At 45.6% G+C, this 24,073-nt stretch overlaps 1 protein-coding gene across 1 annotated transcript in view; it reads left to right on the forward strand.

Moving 5' to 3' along the window:
* The first annotated feature begins 636 nt into the window (after window positions 1-636).
* LOC130189951 (trinucleotide repeat-containing gene 6C protein-like) overlaps window positions 637-24,073 on the forward strand; it is a 59,518-nt gene continuing 36,081 nt past the window's right edge. Inside the window, exons 1-4 of the mRNA XM_056408988.1 lie at window positions 637-1,269; window positions 13,283-13,383; window positions 13,668-13,689; window positions 23,520-23,915. Of these exons, the coding sequence (XP_056264963.1) occupies window positions 13,321-13,383; window positions 13,668-13,689; window positions 23,520-23,915 (481 nt within the window). The 5' untranslated portion in view covers window positions 637-1,269; window positions 13,283-13,320. The remainder of the gene's footprint in view (window positions 1,270-13,282; window positions 13,384-13,667; window positions 13,690-23,519; window positions 23,916-24,073) is intronic.

Raw genomic sequence — 24,073 nt, forward strand, 5'->3', positions numbered from 1 at the left:
GGGATTCGTGCAAGGGCAACCTCATCCATCATGATGTGAATAGCTTGGAATGATCGCCACATGTTTTCTGGACATCATTTGATCAAGAGATTCTTGACAAAGATCATTTGGGGTAGAGAACATTTGGCGTGGGCCCTTTAAGAGACAGCTTAACAGTCTGCGAAGTGCATGATGTTTAAAGTTTCAAACTGCTCGAAGACTTTGATGACTGTCTCTTTTGCACTACTTGTGTCGTGAAGTATAACGTCTCATTTCTCTACTATAAAAGTATTAAGAATGTAAATATGTTTCAGATATATCCTTAAAACAACATCCTCCCCGAATCATAACCTCACATTTGTTTTCTTTTTAAGCTCTCATTATGCGCTGCACGCTTCAGCCATACCGTGGAAATATGAGCCGCCTGTCTGTCATCCTCTGTGGACGCTTGGAGGTCTGGCACACCGGGGGCGGGGCGGAGGGCGGAGTCGGCGTCCGCTGTTTTGGTTGGTCGGGGGTGACGTATCGGGAGCCACTTCCTGGTCGGTCTGCTCCCTGGGAGGAGGAGAACGAGACTGCGGTGTTGTTAGTTTGAACAAAATGGCTGCGAGACCACTGTCAACGAGAGCTCACTGAACGCCTACCATGACTGTCCGCTCCGCTGTCTGGATCCACACAGAATGTATTTCCCCGGAGTCGTTTCTCACTTAGCTCTACTGCATCCTTGGTAGCCAGCCCGTCGCTAGTCGTCCAACTGGCGACCTAAACAAACAACAGAAAATAATTTATGTTTGCACTTTAAAGTAAGTTGTCAGGTCTGACTGCCGTCGGCTTTGCTCTTCTACGCGAGAAGTCATTGGCGATTTTTTTTTTTTTAACGAAAATCGCCTTTGCAAAAAAACTCGCGAAGAAATAGAACGTCAGCCGCGTTCGCGTGCATCAATTAGCTGCTTTGAAAGTCGTTTTATCCGTGACGTTTTGACAAACTGTTTTTTCGAGTGTAATTTCGCGGCACATTTAGTTGAGTTGGGGGTTTAGTTGAGTTACAAGCCTAAACCACAGTACTCTCCGTCTCTCCGGCTGAGTGGCCGTTGTTTACCTCTCTCTCGTCACCAGTCGGCTCATCTGCCAAATCCGACTTTAAACGGCTTTTAAGCGATTGAATCTCAGCTCCATCTCTTTTACGGGTAACTTTAAGAAGAGACCGTGGAGAATGCTTCGTCTAATTCTTCTTCTGCCATGAACCGACGCAACACCGAAAGCTGCAAAAAAACCTGCGACTAACGCGAGGTAAGTTTCAAATCAGCGGCTTTTTCTCTTGATGCAGGTCGCTGATGCTGATTTTGATATTTTGTTTTTGAAAGAGATCCGAAGCAATGTCGCATGAATACCGCGGAGCAAAATAATGTCCTATTGCAACGTTGTTGTTTCTTATCGCAGTGTTTAACCCGACTTCATTCATCCCGGTTACAGACACTTTAAGGCTGCAACGATCAACGTCAGTGTCGCGTAGTTAAAGCACCCTTTAACGCAGACTTGTGCTTCTTCACCACCGTATTCATGTTGCTTGTCCCCAGAAAGTAGCGTTCAACTCAGTGTGTGGATGTGAGACAGTGCTGGTGCTTTTAATGTGTTTGTTGTATTTGTTGTTGTTGAGAGGGCCGTACCCTGCGAAAATGAGGAACCCTGCTATTATGTCGGGTCGATGAGAACCCCACAGGACCGACCGATTGAGTGATTGATCCGAGGTGCTTTTTTTGAACATTGGCTATGGTTGATGACTGGAAATAGTAGTTTGTGTTTATCATTGCCCGTTCATGGTTGGCCGAGTGGACTGGAACATGTGGTGGTTTCTCCAGCCGACTGGGGGAATTGCACCCCCCCCCCACCCATGTATATCTGTAGTAATCATCCGGTCTTGTTGTTGTTTTTGATCACACACTGTTCTCTATAGCATGCTCATTGACAGAAGGACTGTGTTATGTCAGCAGGACAGTCTTGTTTCGTGCCCCTGCAACATAGAGGCTGCAGTGTTTCCTCAGTGTGACAATTTCACCCCATCCGTCCTGTTGTCACTACTCTTTGGTTCATTCTGTAGCATTATCGCGCCCTGCATCTTGCACACGATTGTACATTCCACTAGACTTAATTCCAAGTACAATATTAAACATAACTGTTCTATTCTCCCCCCCCCCCACACACACACACACACAAATACAAGCCGGAGATACTGATTGAACTGTCGCCTTCCATTGCATTCCCCCTCACCCTGTCTTCCTGCATCCTGTCCCCAGGCACTGGAGTATAGCTTTTAATATCTCCTCTGAAGTACATAATTTCCTGTTCAATTTCGAACACCCTTTTTACACACAGCCCCCTCTTTGACATCTCTGTCACCACTGTCTTATCTCTATCGTCACACACCAGTGAGGTGATGAAATGAAAAATGAGTGAGCAGCAGCGGCGACACATAGATTTGCAGTCAGCTCAAGAGACTGTCGGGGCACATATTGGCGCATGGGATACATTTACATTTGTGTGCCCATCTCTGTGTGTGTGACTTGGAAATGTAGTCGCAAGTGTTGTGTGTTTGTTTCAGAATCAGCCAACGAAAACGCAATGAACACGTGGAATGCCCGTTGCTCTTGCCATGGGAGTACATGACCACTCAAATGTCAAGCTCGCGGCCATTGGTCAATGCCCTGCAGCTGCTCAAGTTGTGAGCCGCCTCCTGCTTATCCTAAGTACCCAGCTGACACACACACACACACACACACACACACACAGAGTCCTGTTCTTATCCGGGGTCAGAGGTCCCCCTTCCTTCCATGCACACGCCCGTCTGTCCAAAAAGGCTGAAGAGCACAGTCAGGGGAGGGGCTTGGCTGCCAAAAGATGTTGCAGGGGCCCCTGCATGTAAAATGAGTGAATAGGGAGAAAAGAGAGAAAAGAGAGACCTTTAGCGTGGTTACAAAAAAGGGGAGGAAGGAGTCTGCTAGTTTTCTGAAATGCCATACAGTCAGGCTCACCGTTCCCAGGCGCTGCTGCTTCAGCACCATAGGTACCACTGCAGCCACAGCAGGTGGCTTATCTGGAGGACACTAGGTTAAGTGTGTGTGTGTGTGTGTGTGAGGTCACAGGCACTGGGGGTTGCCCCCGAGGCACGCAGTGCTTCTCTTTTTGAACCTCCCTACAAACGTTTTGTCGACAGAGTAGTATAAAACATTCTGGCATCTGCGAAATCCACGAGCAGAGAGATTGAACAGAACTCTATACATTATCTACATCTATAATTGGTTCTTTCTCAATGCATAAGGATGAGAAAGGTAGTCTTTTACCGGCGCTCCAGACTAAATGAATTTCATTACTATTTTTGCCATTTTGGCAGCGCACACGCAACCCACGTTGGCTCTGCATGCAACCGGTGCTGTAGGCTGTTGGCATCTAGACATTGTTTTGATTAGACTGTATTATTACAAACCCATGAGGACAAACCCTGCGCCCGCAGCTCCTTATCACCGGGGAGGCGGGGTCATTTGTTGGAAAGGGAACAACTGAAAGCTGGCTCGTCTGACCCGTCACAGCCAAAACATGCCCAGTCCTCGGGTTGCTGTCATTGGCCTGGTTTCCACTACAGGGCTAAATGTAACTGGAATCAGCCTGCTTGTCTCATGTCCCTGTATCACCCATAAAAAGTGTTGGTTCTCCTCTTTTGAATGTTTACGTCTACACAGTAGTAAGGCTATATGACTGCAATTTCAAATAAACAAAGTTTATTCCATCGCCCGTCAGACATTTTGTTTGCTCTGGTAAATTCCACTTAGTTGTGCTTTGGAAAAGTGGCTTGTGCGGTCGATCCCTTTTCCCCGTCGGTGACCTCAGCCCAGGTCTGTCCGTGGTAGTCACTGAAGCGGTGATTATGTGGCTTTTCAAACAACTGGCACAGTCCTGATAGATAGCGCGCTTAACACTGCCGCAGGGAACTGCTGCAGTAGGGAGGAGGGAGGGGGTTGACAGTAGAATCAGCTGAATTCACTGGGAGACTGCCAAGAGCTGTTGGGTTCTTCCTCTGATCTGTGGATGGCTATTTGGAAGTCAGGGGGGGGGGGTGAAGGTGGATATAAAGACTTGCCAGCCAGTTGTTTTTGGTGTGGCTATTGTAAGAAATGAGAAGGGGGTGGGGGGGGGGGGTGTGTATGTAGTTAGACAGGAAAACATACATAGTAGTAATCTTAGGTGGATGGACATCACCCTGAAAGCAAACGGTACCAATCTGTCATTAATATTTCCATGAGCCCAGACTGACATTTTCTTTGAATGGGTGCTTTGTTCGAGTGTTCTTCATGTACACCATTAGTGATTGGGTCTACATGGTTTACGGTACCGGGGTTCTGACACTAATCTGCTTTGGAATGAGACAACAACGCCGTGTTATGATAGACATCATTTCCTCTTCTAAAGTCGACACCTTCCAAGTGTGTCAGTGGAACAGCTGCACTTACTTAAAAAATGAAGAAAAAGAAAGGTTAAAATAATGCATAGTCATTCAGAGGAAGATATAAAGTATAGTTTCAGTCTCATGTGAAGGTGCCCCACCCCTCAGGTATGTGGTAGTGACCAGTAGTCCCGTGCACAACGACCAACTCTGGCTGACCTCCTGCTCCAGTACATTATGTCATATACAGGGCTGTTGTCCGGAAGAGGCATAGGGGAGTCCAATGTGTGTTGGGGGGTCTTCTTGTGTGCCACTGCAGCTTAAGGAGGCCCACCAAGGGTAAGCCCGGCCCGGGATGGAAGCAAGGTGGGGGGAAGCCAAGCTGAAACTGGCGAGCCGCTGCCTGTGAGTCTTGGCAGGGGTCCAGGGGAATGTTCAATGTGCCCAAGGTTCAGAGCCCCCCACCCCTCCCCCTGCTCCATGTCGGCTAATTGGAGGGACGTGGAGAGAAGGAGAGGGGCCCGTCACATGGAGGATAACAGTGAATATGCAGTAATACAGTGTTCCCTTTTTTCTCGCTGCAAACCGACATTAGACGGACCAACTCGTTATGCAAAAGGACTTAGGCCCCGCCGCACTGCCAAAGCCCTCTGTTACGTCTCCGTAAAGAGCACTAGCATGCTCTGCGTGCCCCGATGAGGAGGCCATAGCCAGGCCACGTAAGCGTAGGTCATATTTGATCTTTTTCTGCTGTCTTGGGAATGCATCATTGCCGTAATCAACTCGCGTACAATCAATTAACGTTTGACCATTTTCATTCAGTTCGTCTATTGTGATTGTGAGAGCACATTTTGAAGGACTAAGCTGTAAATGACCAACAAAGACACATCTTGTGATGTTTGAGTCGTGACCTCGTTAAACTCCAAGCAGATAACGTTTTGACAACAGTTGACCCAGGCTAATTTATGTTGATTAAGACACAGAGTATCTGAAGAAACTAAATAATTGCTCAAGTAAGCATTCATCATATTGTACCTTCTTTACTAATGTTTTGATACCAAAATGTCTTTTAAGAACTGTGCCATGAGCTTTAATGCACATCTGCAGGATATAAGATATTGAGGGTGCAGATCTCGGGATGCCCCGTCGCCGTAGTTTCTCCAGATGGAGACATGGCCACGCTGGCTTGACCCATGGTCTTTCTACATCTCCACCGTCATCCCTGCAGCTCTACAGACGGGGCTGGTGCTTCCATCTGTCTCCCTGATCATTCATGTCCTCACCTCAGTCATTTCTAGGCTATTTCAAAGTCTGTTTTATTGCTTACGCTGTTGACAGCCAGAGATTTGTTGACTGACATCTATATAGGCCGATATGGTTAGCTGCATGCTGGTGTTCACTGTAGGTGGTCTTGATAAGAAGCCCAATGAGTGTACATTTAGATGTGCTCAGTTTTGCTATACGGTACAAATTGAGAGGACCTTCGAAGTAATCATTGTTTTAACGCTAATAGAACCTTCTAATTATCTAGACCTTTTTTATTGACGGAGTCAAAAGATGGAGGTATATGCAGGCCACAGTTACTTCTTCCCGTAAACACAAGGCGAGTTAAGAGGAACGCACACACGCCCACACACTCGGCGTGACAGCTTCTCCTTGAATTCAATAAGCTTTGGCTGTGCTGCTCGCAGGGAGCCGGCCTGCTTAATCTCGTGCATTGTGCTGTTTTTCCTATTTAATGAGCTGCCGTGGTGTTAAAGTAGCAAATCTTCTGGAGGTGAACCTCAAAGCTCTTATTTATAACGCAGGTCTGCCTCTCGCCGTCGGATCTGTAAAGTAGTTCTGAAACTGGGCACTTTGCAGATGATGGAAAACAGGCTTCCGGACGCGCGTGAATTAAGTTATCAACATTTAATGGCAGGAAGTGTAAACAAACATCTTGTTATTGTCCGCATTAAAGTCACTTTCACAATAAAAGTCCCGTCTTGTTATTTGTCCGCATTAAAGTCACCTTCACAATAAAAGTCTCTTGTTATTGTAAGTCACTACATGGAATTCAACCGGCCTCGTCAATCTATAATACTAACATACAGTCACTCTCATGCAATATACATTAATTCTTGCCATTTACATTTGCATAGAGTAAACGTTACCCCTATGCTTCATAATACATTAATAACAATATCAATATTCTCCCTAATATTTTCTATTATATCTTTCTATATGTATTAATTTAAAACATAAGACCTCTGCAGATGTTATCAAAATAAACTATTACAACCTAACAGATCCTTTGACTCTTTTCTCTCCTCTCGTTGCGCGTCGCCGCTAGGCGCCCACCCGGTCGCCCTCGATCAGTCCCTCGCCTCCGGATTCCGACAGACCAAGAATTTTTCTGTCCACAGTTCATTGAGCAGGTCCGGCCTAGTAGCAATACCATGTGCCGTAGTATGTCTCCACCTGGTGTAAATTGAGCTGGTATGCGCCGAACGTTCGCAAAAACCAAAGCGTGTCAGGCGGGGCTGTTGGCGTGGAAACGTGCACAACGACATTGTTATTGTTTGCTTATCAACCCCCTCCTCCCCCCACAAGCCGTTCAGGCCGAGTAAACACGAATGGCACGGCCACAGACATTTGTGGGGAGAGGTTGAGGTCTGTAGTTTTTTGAGGAATCATTCCCCAGGTAAGGAGGATAATGTTCCATGTAATAGGGCTCTGGAGACCTCTGTGGCTTCTCTGACGCCACAGGAATGGGGAGGCTGGCTGGATGGTGATGTTGGCGGAGTGGATTCACCACAGTCTGTGTCCACCTCGGACCGGACCATATAACCCCCCCACCCCCAACCCCGCCTGTCCTTTGTGATTGGAGTTGTGTCTGCGGTTGATCGGACAGCCTGAATCTGAACACGTAGCGCTACATGTTTTTCTTCCAGCCTCCCCTTATTTTTCGAGTTCTCTCCCGGTTTGTCTCTCCCTCTTCTTTTGTCTCGCTCCCTCGTCACACCAGCGCAGCTCTTTCTACACCCCCCTCTGTTCTATCACCCTTACATGGCTTTCCCATCACCCCTCGCTCTTCTGCATCTCTAGATAGTAGCGATCAAGGCGCACAGATATTTCGGTGCACCTCTTTCTCTTCCCTCCACCCTCCCTTCCTCACATCCTCCCATCTCTCCTCATCTGCCAGCCTCAATAGTACGATGTTCTGTCCCCCCCTCCCCCCCCAAACCCTCCATTTCTCCAGTGAGGATTCTTTCTCTTTTTCCCCCTCTTCCAGCACAGTCTCTCTTCTTTCTCTCTATGTGCCCTGTCTGGTACTCCGGCGGCTGTCGTTCTTAATTGGTGTTGCTCAGCGTCTGCTTTCATCCTCCGCTGTTTTTTTCCCCGTTTTCTTATCCCACCCCTCGATTCCCATCTCTCCTTCTCCTCCTCCCACCTCCCTCTCCTCTGCATCCTTGGCAGAAAAAGGCAGGCATTAGACAGACTGCCTCCTGGTTGAGTACATCAAGCTTCCCTGTGTGTGTGTGTGTGTATTTTATGTTTGTGTGCGTTGTGTGTTTCCAGTCCCCCTCGTTCCAGTACAGTGTGTTCCTGTTGTCATGCTTCCCCCTCTATAGCTTAAAGCCCTATAGTTCAGGGATATGAAGTGGATGTGTGCTGCACTTGAAGAGAGGATACTGCCTCATGATGCACTTTCTTCACAATTTCCCAGTTGCCCCAGTTTCGGGATGTTTTCCTACTCGAGTTTGTATTCTTAAGAAAAGCCGGTAACGCCGTGCTTAGACTATAAAAGTTTTGAACTGATTTGTCCTCCCGCCCATTCACCCCTCCCAACATTCAGCAAAGAAGTCTGGTCTGTGACCTTGGTCGGTACCGTGTTCGACCCGCATTGTCTGATAATGTGAGGGGGTTACAGAGCCAACCGTAAACCTCTGCCAGCAACTGTACCAGCAACTGCCAGCGTTGCATAGAGTTGCTACTTTGGTCTTGGGACAACACACAGCTGCACCTTGGACATATCGATGAGCTGGCTGACACGGCGTGTTGAGAACGGCAATGCATTCGTGCGAAGCAAATCATCCTTACTTTTAATCGAGGCTGGCCTTTGGATTTCGAGTTTGGCTGAATGTACCACAGAGCTATCTTTGCATTAGTTTCTTTCTCCGCTGGCTGTCGTGATCTAAGCCTCTTTAATGTGAGGAAGAAACTAAATGACATATTTTGCCTAATTGCAGCGTCATACTTGCAGTGAGGGTGAACCTGATGCTGGACGGCAGCACAGGGACGCCCCTGGGTCATAGCTGAGGAGGTGCTAGTGTTGGCAATACTGAGTGAGAGGCAGGGAGACCGGGGGAGGCAGGTTAGATTAGATTATATTTTACTTTAGTCAAACCCAGGAGGAAATGTGTTGAAGGTACGGTTGTATCTGGGGCAGAGGAGATCAGCAGGGAAGCTAAGTTTGACACTGGCTCTGTCTGCTCAAAAGTGATAGAGTTTTCGATAAGGGTGCACCCAACATGATGGTGAATAACAAGAACACAGCCGTTTAACTGAAGGCTGTCTATGTTTTATTGACATCTCTGGAACGAGATGGATACTAAATATCCTTCTCCCTGTCCTTTCTGACAGCGCTAGTTTTAACCACATAGGATAGATTCACTATCATCTGGGGGGCATAAGCTTTATATAGCGTCAGCACTAAACAGTTTTTGACCACCGAAATACAGACTTTTGAAAACAATGCTGCTGACCTCGATTCACGTTTGCATCCTCCTGATTGGATCTCATCAGTCATGAAGTTTCCGAGTCGTCACACCCCGATGACGAAAGAAAACAAATGTCATCAGCTTCGCTTGCTGGTGGTTAATTCAGCGTGGGAGGCTCTGCTAGATGCTGTTGCGGTCTGCATTTCACAATACTACTACTGTCTACATAAGGAAGGCACGCTATTATTTGCACAATTTGCAACACAGAATGTGCATTTTCAGGCGCGTTAGCATGGACGGAGATGGTTTCCGACCGCTCATGTGCACGGAGAGTATTCATTTGGGTGTAGCCTCTTGTCCTTAGCAACTCATGGTGACATCAAAAATAAATACAAACACGCAGACTGTTTAATTTAATCAACTACTCATCATTACAACAAACCCAAACAAAGATTTGGTTTTGGGAGTCATTTATTAACCTCACTTTTCATCATTTTCATTGAACTGCTTAGCTGCTGCATTCGTCAGAATACCATCATAAAAGGAATCCAAACACTCAATACCCATCACAAAATCAGTCTTTATGCCGATGATATATTGCTCTTTCTCCAAAAGCCATATTCATCGTTACAGGAAACTATTAAAATTATAGACACATTCTCCAAAATCTCTAATTACTCAATTAACTGGAACAAATCATTCATCCTTCCATTAGACAGTAACAGTTGGGATGGGGCAGGCCACACACCACCTATTCCTTTTGCACTGGTGTCATTACTTATTTGGGAATACATATTTCCTCCAGGCTGTCAGAGCTGTTCACACTCAACTTCACTCCACTACTTAAAACAATAACCGACGACCTCCTCCGCTGGATGAAACTACCACTGTCACTCATGGGCAGAATAGCAACAGTTAAAATGACAATTCTTCCTAAAATAAATTACCTATTCACAATGATTCCATCTCAACCCACTCACTCCTGGTTCAAATCTCTTGACTCAATCATTACTAAATTTTACTGGAAAAATAAGACGCCAAGAATAAAACTGGCCACTTTACAACAAACAAAAAAACAAGGAGGACTTGAAGCTCCAAATTTTTCTCACTACTCACTAGCAAACCAACTTCAATACATTCTTAAATGGATCCACCCCACTCACTCAGACAACACATGGTTAGACATAGAACAGACAGTATGTAAGGACATCCACATTTCAGACTTACCATTTCTCAGCCAATCAATCAAACGCCATCCTTGCTTCAAAATGGTAACAATAGCAGAAACTCTGACAGCCTGGTGGAAATTCCACAAAGTCACTAATGTCACTTTTGCACCCTCAAATTTCACCCCTATATGGAATAATCTGGACATTCTAAGTGGTAATAAGCCTTTAAATCTCCACACATGGTCCACTAAAGGCATCACTCATTTGAAACACATCTTTAATCACAATACCCTGGTTTCATTCCCCCATTTGGCATCAGGAAAAATCACTTTCTGGAATATCTACAACTTAAATCATCCTTCAAACAAAATTCAACATTAAGGCCACACATTTGGAATTACCTCCTCAACCTCACAGTTAATTAATATCACCTCCTCAAATAAATTAATCTCAAAAATATGTAGTATAATATCACACTCTGAAATAATAACCATACCAATAATAAAATGTGAATTTGACTTGGCTATCACTCCTGATGCCGACTTCTGGACCAAAATTTGTACTAATATATATTTTATGACCAAAAATACAAATTTACAACTAATACAATATAAAATACTTCACAGAATTCACTACACTGGGCACAAAATGTTTAAAATGGGTTTCACTACAGATATCTGTCCACATTGCATGCAAAATACTCAGGATAGTTACATTCACGCCACCTGGCACTGCACACCAGTTCAACACTTTTGGAAACAAATAACTGAGTCACTGTCTGTTTTCCTGGGCTGCCTCATCCCATTATCCCCATCACTCTGTTTACTGGGAGACATCTCATCTATAAACCTGAGCAAAACAAACTGCAAAATACTTCTCGTGGCCCTAACTATCGCCAAGAAAACAATCCTCGTGAACTGGAAATTAAGGAATAACACACATATCTTACACTGGAAAAATTTAATGTCAGAATATATTTCAATGGAACAACTCACCTCATCTATCATTTACAATACAACAGAACACCACGACATCTGGTCATCATTCACTATATTTTTACAAACATGACACCACTCCTCTTATTTTATTAGTTAATTCATAAATACACACGCACACACATATACACATGTACACATGCATCTGTTTTTCTTTCTTCTTCTCCTTCTAATTATTATTATGTTTGTTTTTTGTATTTTTTTTTTTTTTTTTTTTTTCCCAGAAATATTCTGACTTTATGATGTTATGTCCATTGTTTTGTCGTCTGCATTGTTTATTGTCCTCTAGGTGTTATGTCTATGTATTGTCTTTTGTCTTAAAATAAAATTATTAAAAATAAAAAAATAAAAAATACAAATGTAGCATACAGTTTCTTCCCACTTGTATATCTCCTCCCCGCCCCCACTCTCTGCCTCTCTACCCCACACATAATTTGAGCTCCTATTTATTACCTGAGGGCTGCCTTCCCCAAGCTGCTGAGATAGCACAATGACACCACACACAGACACACACAGACAGACACACACACACACACACACAGACGCCTCAGTATGAAAAATAGCACTGTGTGAATGTAAGAGAGATAGGGGGAGAGAAAGAAAGCATATTAGAGAGCAATGAAAAGGGAAACATGCCACGAAGAAGAGAAAATCCAGATTGGATTTTCATTTTCATTTTGCCCTGCTGCCATGGCGGCTAGTCTAGTCTTCCCCAGGGTTTTATCTGTAAACTCACTGTTAATACTTGTTCAATGTCTGTCTATCTCTCTGCATGTCTGTCGAACCCATAGAATTAGATATGGAGTATACCAGACATTCCCATTCAAATCAACATAGCAGGGGGGTCAGAGCAGTGTACATTTTGACGTGTACCGTTGCAACAGCCGTAGCAGGCTAACGTATGAGCCAAACCGACTTGGGGCAAGTGGCGGACTCATTCTGTCTCTATGGCCTAACCCTTGTCGACGTTCTCTCTCTATTCCTCTCCCTTACGGCCATAGAGACATAGCCCTACCGTCGGGGATTATTCTGCCAGACTTGTCTTGGATTGATGAACAGCTCCCTCCCCCGCTAGTGGGCAGCCCCCAGTGGGGGGGGGGGCGGGCCTTTCATTAATCTTCCGTTGTGAGCGTAATGGCTCATTCATACCTTCGCAACTTGATTCATTTTCATGCCTTGTGTTGGCACACTTTGTGTTTTCTGTTTAGTTTACTTTACTGTCAGGTTGTTTGGGCTTTGCGTGTTTTGTCTGATCAACACTTTAAAATCATAATATAAAATTTTTACCTGATGAATTACTGTCAGACTACATTTGTATATCATAAAGTCATGTCCTTCAAGTTCACAAGGATGAAGCACACTGGCTGTGTGTGCAAGCCGGATGGGAATTGACCATTGTTTTCGACTGGCATGAAGACGATTGATTGTATTTGCACATTTTATTTACATATCATTGATTTGATATGACACAGTCCAGTGTCCAAAGATTAGTGTCCATTGCACTTTTTGAAGAGCAAACACACACATGCACGCACGCACACTCGGTCTCTCTGGCCCAGCTCATGCCTCTTTAATAGTTTCCAGGAGCTGTCACTAAAGCTGAGCCAAAGGAAAGACGGGCTGAAAAGAAGCACTTAGTTTCCGTGGCCCCTCGGGCTAGCTAGTTTGACTCGCTCCCACTGGAAACGGATCATTTCCGTCTTTAGAAAAATACCTTGTTTCCTATTCTATCAGATTGTTGGCCTTTTTACCTTGTTTTCCTTTTAATCTCGTGACTTTTTAATCTTCTTGCCATTTCCTGTGGTCTTTCACCCAGCTCTTAACACTTTACTCTCACTGTACTCTTTCTCTGTATTAATCACTCTCTAACTTATGTGTGCCTTTAAAATTTTTTTTATATCCCTACCAATCAACCTTCTCATTTTACAGTTTGTGACGTTTGAGCTGAATACTCATCCATTCATTCATTACTCTCTCTCTCTTTCTTTCCTTTTTGGGCAGCTGAGAGAAGCTAGCGACAGAAGAAAGAGAACCATTTGATGGAAGAAAAAAAAAAGAAAAAACAAGAAGAAAAGATCAAGACGGACGTCGCTCAGAAAAAGGTAACAATGCACAAGTTCGGACACAGCACACCTGCGCATATCTATTTTTTCAGTCCACCGGCGGGCACTAGAACTCGGCACTATATATGTGTGGCACATACAGTTGGTGTTAAACCTTTTCTAATCAATGGCTTTTTATTAAAATCAATAGCAACAACAACAGGTTTAAACGGCTGGAACAAGATTGGCTCATTTTACCACTATACCTTTTCCTTTCATTTTTATTAGCAGATTTGAAAGTGTTTAAATTCCTAATTCCATTGCTCTCTCTTCTCTCCCTGCAGGCTGCTGATCAGAAACCTAAAGGTGAGCGTCATGTTCGCGTACACTGCCCCCTCTCATCTACCCTACTTTTATAACTCCATTCCTACCACTGATCTGCATTAATCAGCTCTGATTAACAGCACACTGACCCATAAAGACACACACACACACACACACACATTATTCATGCATTACACACACACACACAGCATTTAGCATTCTCGTGCACAGATGGACACAAGTTTTACACATGCATGCACAATTGTGCCGTTTGACTCTGTTTCTCAAACACACACACACACACACACGCGCAGCAGAGCAGAGCAGATACAGTGGAGTCTAATGCAGAGCGATGCCGAGTGACGCCCAGTACGCCCGTAGCACCAGGCAGTGAAGCGGGAGGGCAGCCAGACAGCGCACTGAGTGTGGTGTGGGTAAAGAGGAGTGGGGGAGGGGGGACAGAGGAAAAGTGGAATAAAAGAAGGGCATAGAGTTCGGCTGAAATGAGAGTGAATCGGACAGAACGGTGTCCTCGCATGACCTCAACGTCGTCTTTAGATGCTAAAATAGCTCTTGAGGGAGCCCCGCTGTAAAAACTCCACTTGAAATGTTTACATAACCCTGAGTTGCCTCTGGTGCTCTGTTGTGTAAAAAATAAATCAAAATGGTTGTACCTGTGATCTTTCTTTAAAAATCTATCTAAATGCATTCAAAAGGGTCGACTGTGAGCAAGTGCGCCAGGTCCCAAGCAGGAGATGTTCGAGTCCATATCCCCTCGATCTCTTTGCCCTTTTCCTTTTCGTACTGATCATCACAAACGGCTTCCCGCTTTCCAAGATGCAATGTGTGCAAAATGTTTGAGGTTCCACACAGCATTTGAACAAGGTGGCTACATTTTGAAAAACGATCCTCCTTGTGTGTCTGCTAGCAGCACCCCCCACACACACACACACACTCCCCACTCCGCGAGTTTTATTAGCCTGACTGAGCTCGGACTATTCTCCAAGTTTCAAAGCCTCCACTCAAAGCTAGCCGCTTCTAATTTGAATACGCATTTAATGCCACTGTGCTTGCGCTTGAGTGGGTAATAAAGTCAGACCTGCGCTATATCTGTATGTATAATAGCATTTAAAGAGAAACCGAGAACTTAAGGTGAGAACGAGACATTTTTTATTGTGTAGAGCTTCTGTTTTTTTACATCTTTACTGTTATTTACACTGGGCAGATTTGCTGAGCATGAATGCTCTTTACCACGAACACCCTGCTTCACACTCTCATTGTGTACATTCACACCTAGAAGCGGTCTCTTACAACCACGGTCTTATCTGCTGCCCGCTGCCCAGCTTCACTTGGGGGCAAGTGGGGTTCAATTGCCCTGCTCACTGGTGTGCTCGTCCAGACGGTTAACCGACAAATGGCCAGTGAGAGTTTTGTGCTTGTCAGACGGTGTGATGTGGGCAACAATAAATGACACGCACTGAGCTGGGGCCTCTGCATCTGTTTTTTGTTTAGTTTTATTTAGGTTGGCTCTGTATTGCAGAACATTGGAACTGAATGAAGTGAGCAGACACTTGGTATTTCCCCCGGTGGTGCTCTGGCAGGCCCTGTGCTGCAGCTGCACCACATTGTCTAGTTCAGGGAGGTCAGGGGACTGGTTTTGGTTTTAGTTTGGCTGCTGAACATCTCATCGGTGGTCTTATTTGTTTTTGGGCCCCTGCATTGTTTCAATGAAATAAAACCCGCCTGTTCATCGTTTCATTTCAAACCCAATGTGGCTGATTGGAACCGACACAGTGACGAGCGTTATCACGTGCATGTGGGCCGTACCGAGTGTCACTGACGGGAGAGGCGAAGGAAATGACGAGAGTCAAGCGAGGAAATATTGAAAACCTCTGCCTGTGAGAGAGGCCCACACACAGGGGGCACATCTCTGAACGGGCCATGGGGAGGAGGAAAGGAGAGAGACTGAGTGTAACCGGGCTTTCTAGGGCCAGATGAAAGCTAAAAGAAATCAAGAGAAGAGAGGAGAGAAAGTAATGAAGCAGTGAGCACTTTAGACTAGTGCCAAAAATGACTGTCAGGAGTCAATGGTGGTGCTGCTATAGAATCGGGCTAATGACGTGGACATTTGTTTTATGGTATGTTTAATGAGAGAGAGTGCGGAAAAAAAGGACATGGAATGAGAAACTAATTGTGTGTATGTTAGCGGGCGCTCATGCAGACCGAGAGATAAAGGAAATAGGGGTGAAGCGGGCTCGCGGGCCTGTTTGAAGACTAATCGTTCAGCGAGCCTTCAGGACCTTCAGTTTGCTCAATACCTCCCATTGGCAATATCTCTTGGAAGGAAGATGGCATCAACTGGAGTGATATGAGTTTTCATGCGGAACTCTAGTGTGTGCGTGCTTGCGTGCGTGCGTGCGTCCGTCCGTCCCCCCATATTGGAGAATGTTGCGTTCTTTATACACTCAGACATTCATAGGCACATGCCCATTGCACCGCACCTCCCCCACCTTTCAGCGCCTTCCTCTCCGCAGGCCTTCCGTGGTCCCAGGCATTTCAATTTGTTTGCGGTAAACGATCTGGGCCCGTTCATATGTATGAAAATGAGATAAAGCCTCGGCGCAGCGGAATTAACTCCTCTGCCCCCCATTAGGCATGGAGCTTCTCCGAACGCAAGGTTTCCCCCCCACCCCACACACACTGGACCTCTGATGCAGGGCCCTCCCTCCCGGTCCCCATTACCTCAGAGGGATGCTGATTATTCACCCAGGGCACACACACACAGCTTCATCACAATCTCTGCCACCACTGCAATCACAATCAGTCAGCTTGACTGCCTGACAAAAAACATGCACATGCCAAGACACACACACACATGCATATTCTCACAAACAGAAGGGTGTGTGAGGAGTATCTGAAAAGCGAGTATCCGTCGAGCAATACTAAAAAACGTGCACATTCCTTGCAGCCATTTCAATCTAATCTACTTGTATGCGTGCACACACAGAGAAATATTATTCAAGATCTCAGTAAGTTGCACATACGCACCATGAAACGGGCAGCTACACACAGGTACACAAAGTCCCAACAAAACCCCAAACCCCGATAACGGCGTTATGTTTTTCTCAGCGGCGAGAGGCGCCCACAAACGCCAGTGCGTCGTATAACCCGGCATTGTATTAATTCTCAATTTCACATGCTATTAATTGCGTCAACACTTTTGAAAAGGGTATTTCATGAATCACAATCTAATTAGAGGCTAATTTGCTTTATCAGTCTGGCTGCCTTTCTCTCCTGTTAACCACAATTTATAAACACTTCATGAATTAATAGTGAATAGCTTGTGAATTACATCCCGTGGATTTATGACTGCCAAGCATAATTTCTTTCTCTAACCCCCCTCCCTCCATCACCCCAGTATGCTCACACGGCATGCATGTCAAGTGTGAGAGGCGAGTGAAGGATGGAGGGGGAGAGACAGGGGGCAGAGGGAGAGGAAACAAGAGGGAAGCACAAGCTCCAACAATGCTTCCTCCCTGTCTGCGTATTCGTTGTTGTACGATCACTCACAAGCTGCTGACAAGCGAGCCCATTCCATGCCTCTTTCCCCTCCCCCCAACAGTGAGCCGCTTCATGTCACAGATCGTGTGTGTGTGTGTGTGTCGTGAGGACTTCAAAAAGGGCTCCTCACGCTCTGGCCATTGTGAGACAGCAGTTTGATATAAACCAGAACCACCTTGCCAGTGGAATTTCACTTGATGAGATGGCTTCAGTGGGTGGTTATATTGCTCACATTATATACGCAATCATGAGAAATCACATTGGGGCCACGAATGAGTGGTGCCCCCCATTGTGCCTACTGTGTTCCCCATGCTCCTTCAGGGTTTTTCCTGCATAGAGAAAATTTGGGCGCGCGCTTAGACGTTTTCCCGAACGCCTATGACAAATCCCGAGCGCCTGAGGCAAAAGAAAGTCCACGATGGAAAAAATCTAAAAATATAAAATAAAATAAAAACTGTTCATCACGTGCATGTCAGCGAATATGTTCTCAATAGGGATGCACCGATCTGATCGGCGCCGATCCATATCGGCCGATATTCCCATTATCGGTTTTGATCGGCGTTCTCAAAACGGCCGATCAGATGACGTAACATCTGCGAGAACTATCAGAGACGTTTCAATCGCAGCGCATCGCAACGGAGACAATGCACCCGGCGAGGGCCGCAGAGTGCAGAGGACCACGAGGGGATCCTCACGCGGCGTCCCCGTCCCCAGAGTTGAATCTCTGGGTCAACTCAGCCGACTCTTACATGTCTGAGCCCCTATAGACTGATGTTGACGGTAAACGCATTCGATCAGGAGCGCGCGAGGGTTTTGATAAAGTTAGCGGAAGGATTTACGTGACACAACATCCGGTTTTGCAAAGTTAGCGGAAAGAACCACGTGAAACAACATCCGTTTTTCAAAATAAGATGTCGACAAATCATACACAAGTAAACAATGAACTGATTTTGTATCTTTAGAGATCGTTTCTGAGATTTAGCTTAAATTATGCTCACATTAAAACTTTTACTGTACCAAGGAAGAGTTTATAAAAATAAAGGTCAGACTTTTGTATGTTAAGAAAAGTCCTGTATATAGATTTCCCCAAGAGTTCCAGGAAATGAATGATGCAGATGTGTTCCATACATATCTGAAATCCCCATCACTGGCAATCAATTTTAATGTATCAATTAGGACATTTTTCAAAGTAAAAGTCCTAAATGTTTAAAGAAATCGGTAATTTCTTTAATGTTTGAGGTGCTTTATATATGTATTTCCTCATAGTCCTAGGCAATAATGCTACACAATAAATAGAATGCTTCAATCGACACCGTGATCGGTGATATCGGATCGGCAGATACTGATTTCAGTGATCGGTGCTCGGCACCAAAAAACCTGATCGGTGCATCTCTAGTTCTCAATAGTATGTTTCAAGGAGGCTACAGCCGAACCCTCGTTCTGTTTTGATCAATAGTAATCGAGTTGATAAGCGTGTCTTCTTGTCTGATCAATACGCAACTGTGAGGTGCGCGAATAGATAGAGAGACACAGACCGCGCGCGCATAGCGCACCGAAGACCCAGGAAAAACCCTGTCCTTCTTCCAGGGGGCGGGGGGGGGGGGGGGTGGATCTGACCGTGGGAGACCACATCTTCGGCCGTAGCATGTTTAAAATACCATGCACCATGCTACATATCTATCAAGTTCAAAAGACCTCTCTCCTCAGGCAGTTGATGGCCCAAGGCACTGGCCTCGGATGGAGGTGTACTAGCATGATCCTGTTAAGCGAGTTAGATTAGATATTAGGGCTAGAGAGCAACCCCAAAAATAAATAAATAAAGTGGGCACTCTCATAATCTCAACAGCCCGGAGAGGCACAGCTGAGATGGATATCCGAGGAAAGAGCTTGGCTTTGAGAAATGGGTGAGGGGGGGGGGGTCACTAATTGGAGAGAGTGGGTGAAAGAGGCGTGTTATGGGAAGAGGTCACGGGAGGGGGAGGGTGTCACGAGGCAAATGGAGGTGCGTGAGGCAACTGTCAGTCTCTATAGCAACGGCCCCGTGATAGGAGGGGTGAAAAATGTTTGCCCATTTGATTTTCTCGTGTGAGCGAGGGTGCTTCTGTTCTCCACTCATACTGACAGATGGGACCTCGTAGACACACCCACTTGACCCTCCCTCTTGCACACGTACAATTGCCTACTGCGAAACCCCCCCCCCCCCGCTACACACACACACCACCACCCCACCCCCTCAAATTGTTGTGATGCAATGTCTCGGACCAAAACTTGGCGAGACCTCGTCCCACTGCCTTCACCGAGGCACGGGAAATGCTGCTTCGTAAGCTGAAGTCAAACGTCAACATGCTCGCGATCGCGCCCCTCTTTTAAAATCACGACAGCAGCACGTATACAATTATTGTACGCGGACGACATGCTGTAATTCCCTGCCTCTTCCTTCCTTCGCTTTCATTGGATCAAGAAATGTGCCATTGTGTGGGGCGCATACAGGCCTCTGTGTTGGCTCCCCCCCATCCCCACCCACTATTCCCTTCTATGAACACGGCTGCATAATAAAGTGGCTCTCTGCAGACAATAGACGGAGATGTGGGAACCCGCTCCGCCTGGCACTGGGCTCAGGGAGCCAATCCCAGTCGTTCTTGTACAACAGTTGTTCTGGATCAATAACGGGATACCCCACCGTTCTGCCGGCTATGCCTCCACATGGAGGATTATTAACTCTATCTGATTTCTTCATGCGCTTTATGCATTTCCACCCCCTACTTTCATCTATGCTCACTTGCTCTCTATCTGTACCTGGTTGCTCTCTCTCTCTCTCACTCTATCTCTCTCTATCTCTCTCTCCTTGTGTGTAATTAACCATTTAGTGTGAAGAAGGGCTATAATTAAAAGTTTGGTGCAAGGAGCACCTCAGCTGGAAGGTTTAATGGAATTTACAGTGCACTTGATTCGCAATGCTTATTTAATTCTCTTCTTTTCCATTACAATTAGCAGTAGCACGGCCACAACCACATTGGAAGTCTAAATTTGGGTTTCACAACACCGCTCTAACTCAGATGTGTCTGCGCGTACCTCTGCCAGTGGAGTTGGAGAAATCATCATTTTGAGCAGTCTGTTTTTGTCTCTGCATCATTGGTTGGTTTCTTACTCAGAGGATATCTCACGGTTACCGAGGTTTAATGTAGTTGGACGGATTGCTCATCCAACTTCTATCTTTTTTGCACATTCGTGGTGATTTTTTGTTATCATTGGTGAGCCCCGCATCTGTAAATAGATATATTAGAAGCCATCAATTAATAGTTTAGAAATAAAATTCTCCCACGGGAGGGGTTAATAAGCGGAGGAACCCAATTAGTCATCCTTGCAAACGTCGACACGTCACCGTATGGATTTCATTGACTGTCATTGTCAGTGAGGGTGAGCGGCAGCACACTCTTCACTTTCCTCATTTAATCTTTGACAGACATCCACTCTCTTTCATCTAAAAGGGGGGTTTCCCCACTTTTCTCTAATTCGCTTCTTGGTCACCTCTTTAAAAGCACTTACCCATCCTTCGTAGATTAAGAGAAGATCCCTCCTCAAAAATAATAAGGGCATCTCAGTAAATGTATTTTTTTATTCAGGGCAGAGATGAGATGTGTCTCTCACATGCTGCTGTTTTGCCGTCTCATTTGTGTGCACACAGGAAAACACTAATTCTCACTGATCCACTTGTTAAATAAAGACGACACCCTCGATGGCAACACATTTGTGTCATAGCAGCCCTTTTCATGAAGAATTACAGATAATTTTAGCTTATTTCTTCTTCTCTGTTTAAAGCACAGAATAATGTTATTGTACAGGTTTGTGACGATGTGGTTTTTAAATCGATCCTGATTATGTTAGAGAAGGAATGTCATTGCTGGCGCTGGATAAATTAGGTGTGGTCATCGGCAACATAAGGGAGTTGCAGTGTGAATACACCCTTGTTACTACGACGACACATTATGAAGCTGCAGGGTGCGTATGAACTAAGGCTGTCTGCGTTCTGTTTGAGCAGCGAGCGACACCAAGTAGTGCAAAGTGTATCCCGGTAGCTCCTTGGTCATTGGAAAGCACTTCCTGAAGTCCAGGCCTAGAACAAAGGGTTAATGGGCTCCTACATAAAGGTTAAGGGGACAGCAGGGAAAAGAGAAAAGGTTGGTGTTGGAAAAGGTGAAATAAATGGAATAGGAAGCATGAGCAGGGTAGACAGTGAGGAAAGGGGGTAGGGCAGCATGGATTCCCCGTCCTGCTGTCTGATTGGTCGAGGCAGCATCATGCGGGCCGAGATGGATTTAATCAAAGATGTGCGTCACAAGCTGCAGTTCCGAGCCAACAGCCAGCTAGATACTGCTGGAGGGGGCATTCTCTCTCTCTCTCTCTCCATGTCGCTCTCTTTCTCTCTCGCTCTGTCTGTCTGCATGTCTCTGTGTCTCTCTCTCTCGTATTTTGGAAAGAAGTAGAGGCGCACGTGTTTGTGCCTGTGTGGGAGTCTTTCAATCCATCGAAGGAAACAAGGTTGTTGCCTTAAGACGCTGCACTACATGTGTCGTCTCCACGTAGAGGGCTTTTGTTTTGGAATTGGATCTGGGTAGCCACATGTTGAAGGGTTTGCTCCATATCTCTGCCGTTTCTGTGTGTCAGCAGTTAGGCAGCCGTCTAGATCAGTGTTGTGTTCACCGAGAGGGCCTCTGATGTTTGTTTTTTTCAGCTTTCAGACGAGCTCTTGGCAGGCACACTGAATACCTTTCGCTCTCCGAATGTACTTCCTCCAGTGTGGCAGCGCGTGCCCGTGTGTGCGTGCGTGTCACTTAGTGTTTAACTGCCAGCCCTGCAGCACAGCACTACTGTAGGACGAGTTCTCACACTGGACATTGTGCATAAATGAACACAGTATTTCTAGGTCATCAACTTCCCACTATTTTATGATTTATAAAATGTAAAAAACGCATCCCCTTCCACACACCCTTTTTGAAGGCCTGACGACACACACAAACACACACATATACACACACACACACGCTATTTTCTCTCTTTCACCACCCCCTTTCCTTGAGTGAAAGCAGTCTCGGCTGTTGTGTAGAGCAGCCGTATCTAAAGGGAGTATAGAAAACAACATTCATCGCATTTACCCATTCAAACAAATTCGCTGCAGCTCTTACTTCATTAGTAACCAATAGCAATAATAAAAGCAACTGTTTTCTGAGCAGCGGGGGAACTCTCAGGTGAAAGTAGTGCGGTACTGGATGTAGTTCATGTTCCTCGTAGGTGCATACAGCCACAGGCCCTCACCTTCGGCGTCCTCGGTGGGAATCATTCGGTGTCAGACAGTATTTCTATTACATTTTTCCCTCGGCCCCCGGAGAGGAAACTTTAGCCAGGCCAATCTGTTTGGTTGGTAGCTGTCCAGGTCCTGCTAATAATAACACGTCTCGGGCTAACTCTCAATTAGATGGCTTGCCGGTCACTGCAACCACAGGGAAGGGGTCAGGTTGAGGCCAAGCCAGCAGAGAAAGGTGTGTAATGAAGAGGAAAGGAAGTTGTCTCCGTGTGTTTGTGTGTTCAGTCAGCAGAAAAAAGTATGACCTTTTCATTGAGTGCGTCTGGGCAAGTGACATATGTTCGACAAAAGGCTGCATGAGGCCGTAAATTTAAAGCGACAGTCCACACCAGCGTGCGGCGCATACTAAAAGATTCAATTATTTCCACCTGCTGGGTACTATACATCAACTCGAACACCTACATTTAAATTTACAGAGACTTCGTGAACATTCTGTTGCACATTCTTCCCTCCGTTCTTTGACCGTTCCATCACGTACTGCGACAATATAACTGGGCAAGATACAGATATTATGTTCTGAGAGTGGATATCGTCTTTTTGTGTATCTTAATATGTGATAAGTGTCGTCTTTCCTTGGTTTTAAAAGGCTGCATTACAAGTGATGCAACTTTCCAAATGTACCAGATTGTTGAAGCTGTCGAATTATTTGCCTTATGTAACTTGGTCATTATATCCACATTACTGATGATTATGTATCAGAAATCTCAAGGAATGTTTTCCTATTATAAAGTAATCATTTAACATAAAAAAACATGATTTTGATTTACATTGGACTTAGCTCAGAAAAACACTTTCAGTCATGACAGACATCTCAAGTGTACGGGTTTACCCCTCCCCCCTACACATATCGTTTTGTTTCTATAAAGGTCTAATAATGATTTAACCCAGACATTAATACCTTGCTACCTGCATGTGTCTTTCTCTGTGCCTGTGTGCTGTATCCATCCAGTGCCAGAGCCTGCTCCCACTAAGCCCAGTCCCGGCCCACCCCACCACCTCCACCAGGCCAGCCCTACGCTGCCCCTCTCCTCCTCCTCTTCTGGCAATGGCAAGCGCGCCCCCTCCAGTAGCCAACTCCCGACCCAGACTCTCCCTCAGCAGCAGTTGTCCTCTGCCAGTGCTCGCTACCCACCCAGAGAGGTGCCCCCGCGCTTCCGCCAGCAGGAGCACAAGCAGCTACTGAAGAGAGGCCAGCCACTGCCTGCAGGAGCCCTCAGTGCTCTCACCCTCGCCTGTTCCTCGTCCTCGTCCTCCTCTTCACCTTCGGGGTCTCACTCTTCTTCTAAGACTGCCAGCAGCACTTCCCCAAACTCTGCCACTTCCACTGCGGGCAAACGCCACCCAGGTTTGTGTGAATACAGTAAACAACTCAAATATGATAGCCCTGGATTGGATTCCTGATTTTATTTTTATTTATTTAATTTCAACACTTTTGTGGTGCCTATGTGCAAATTGTTTCACACTCTAAACTGCAATCTTATTTTGTTTTTATTTGAGTAAATG

Source organism: Pseudoliparis swirei, chromosome 24 (genome assembly GCF_029220125.1).
Source record: "Pseudoliparis swirei isolate HS2019 ecotype Mariana Trench chromosome 24, NWPU_hadal_v1, whole genome shotgun sequence".
In the NCBI taxonomy this organism is placed as follows: domain Eukaryota; kingdom Metazoa; phylum Chordata; class Actinopteri; order Perciformes; family Liparidae; genus Pseudoliparis; species Pseudoliparis swirei.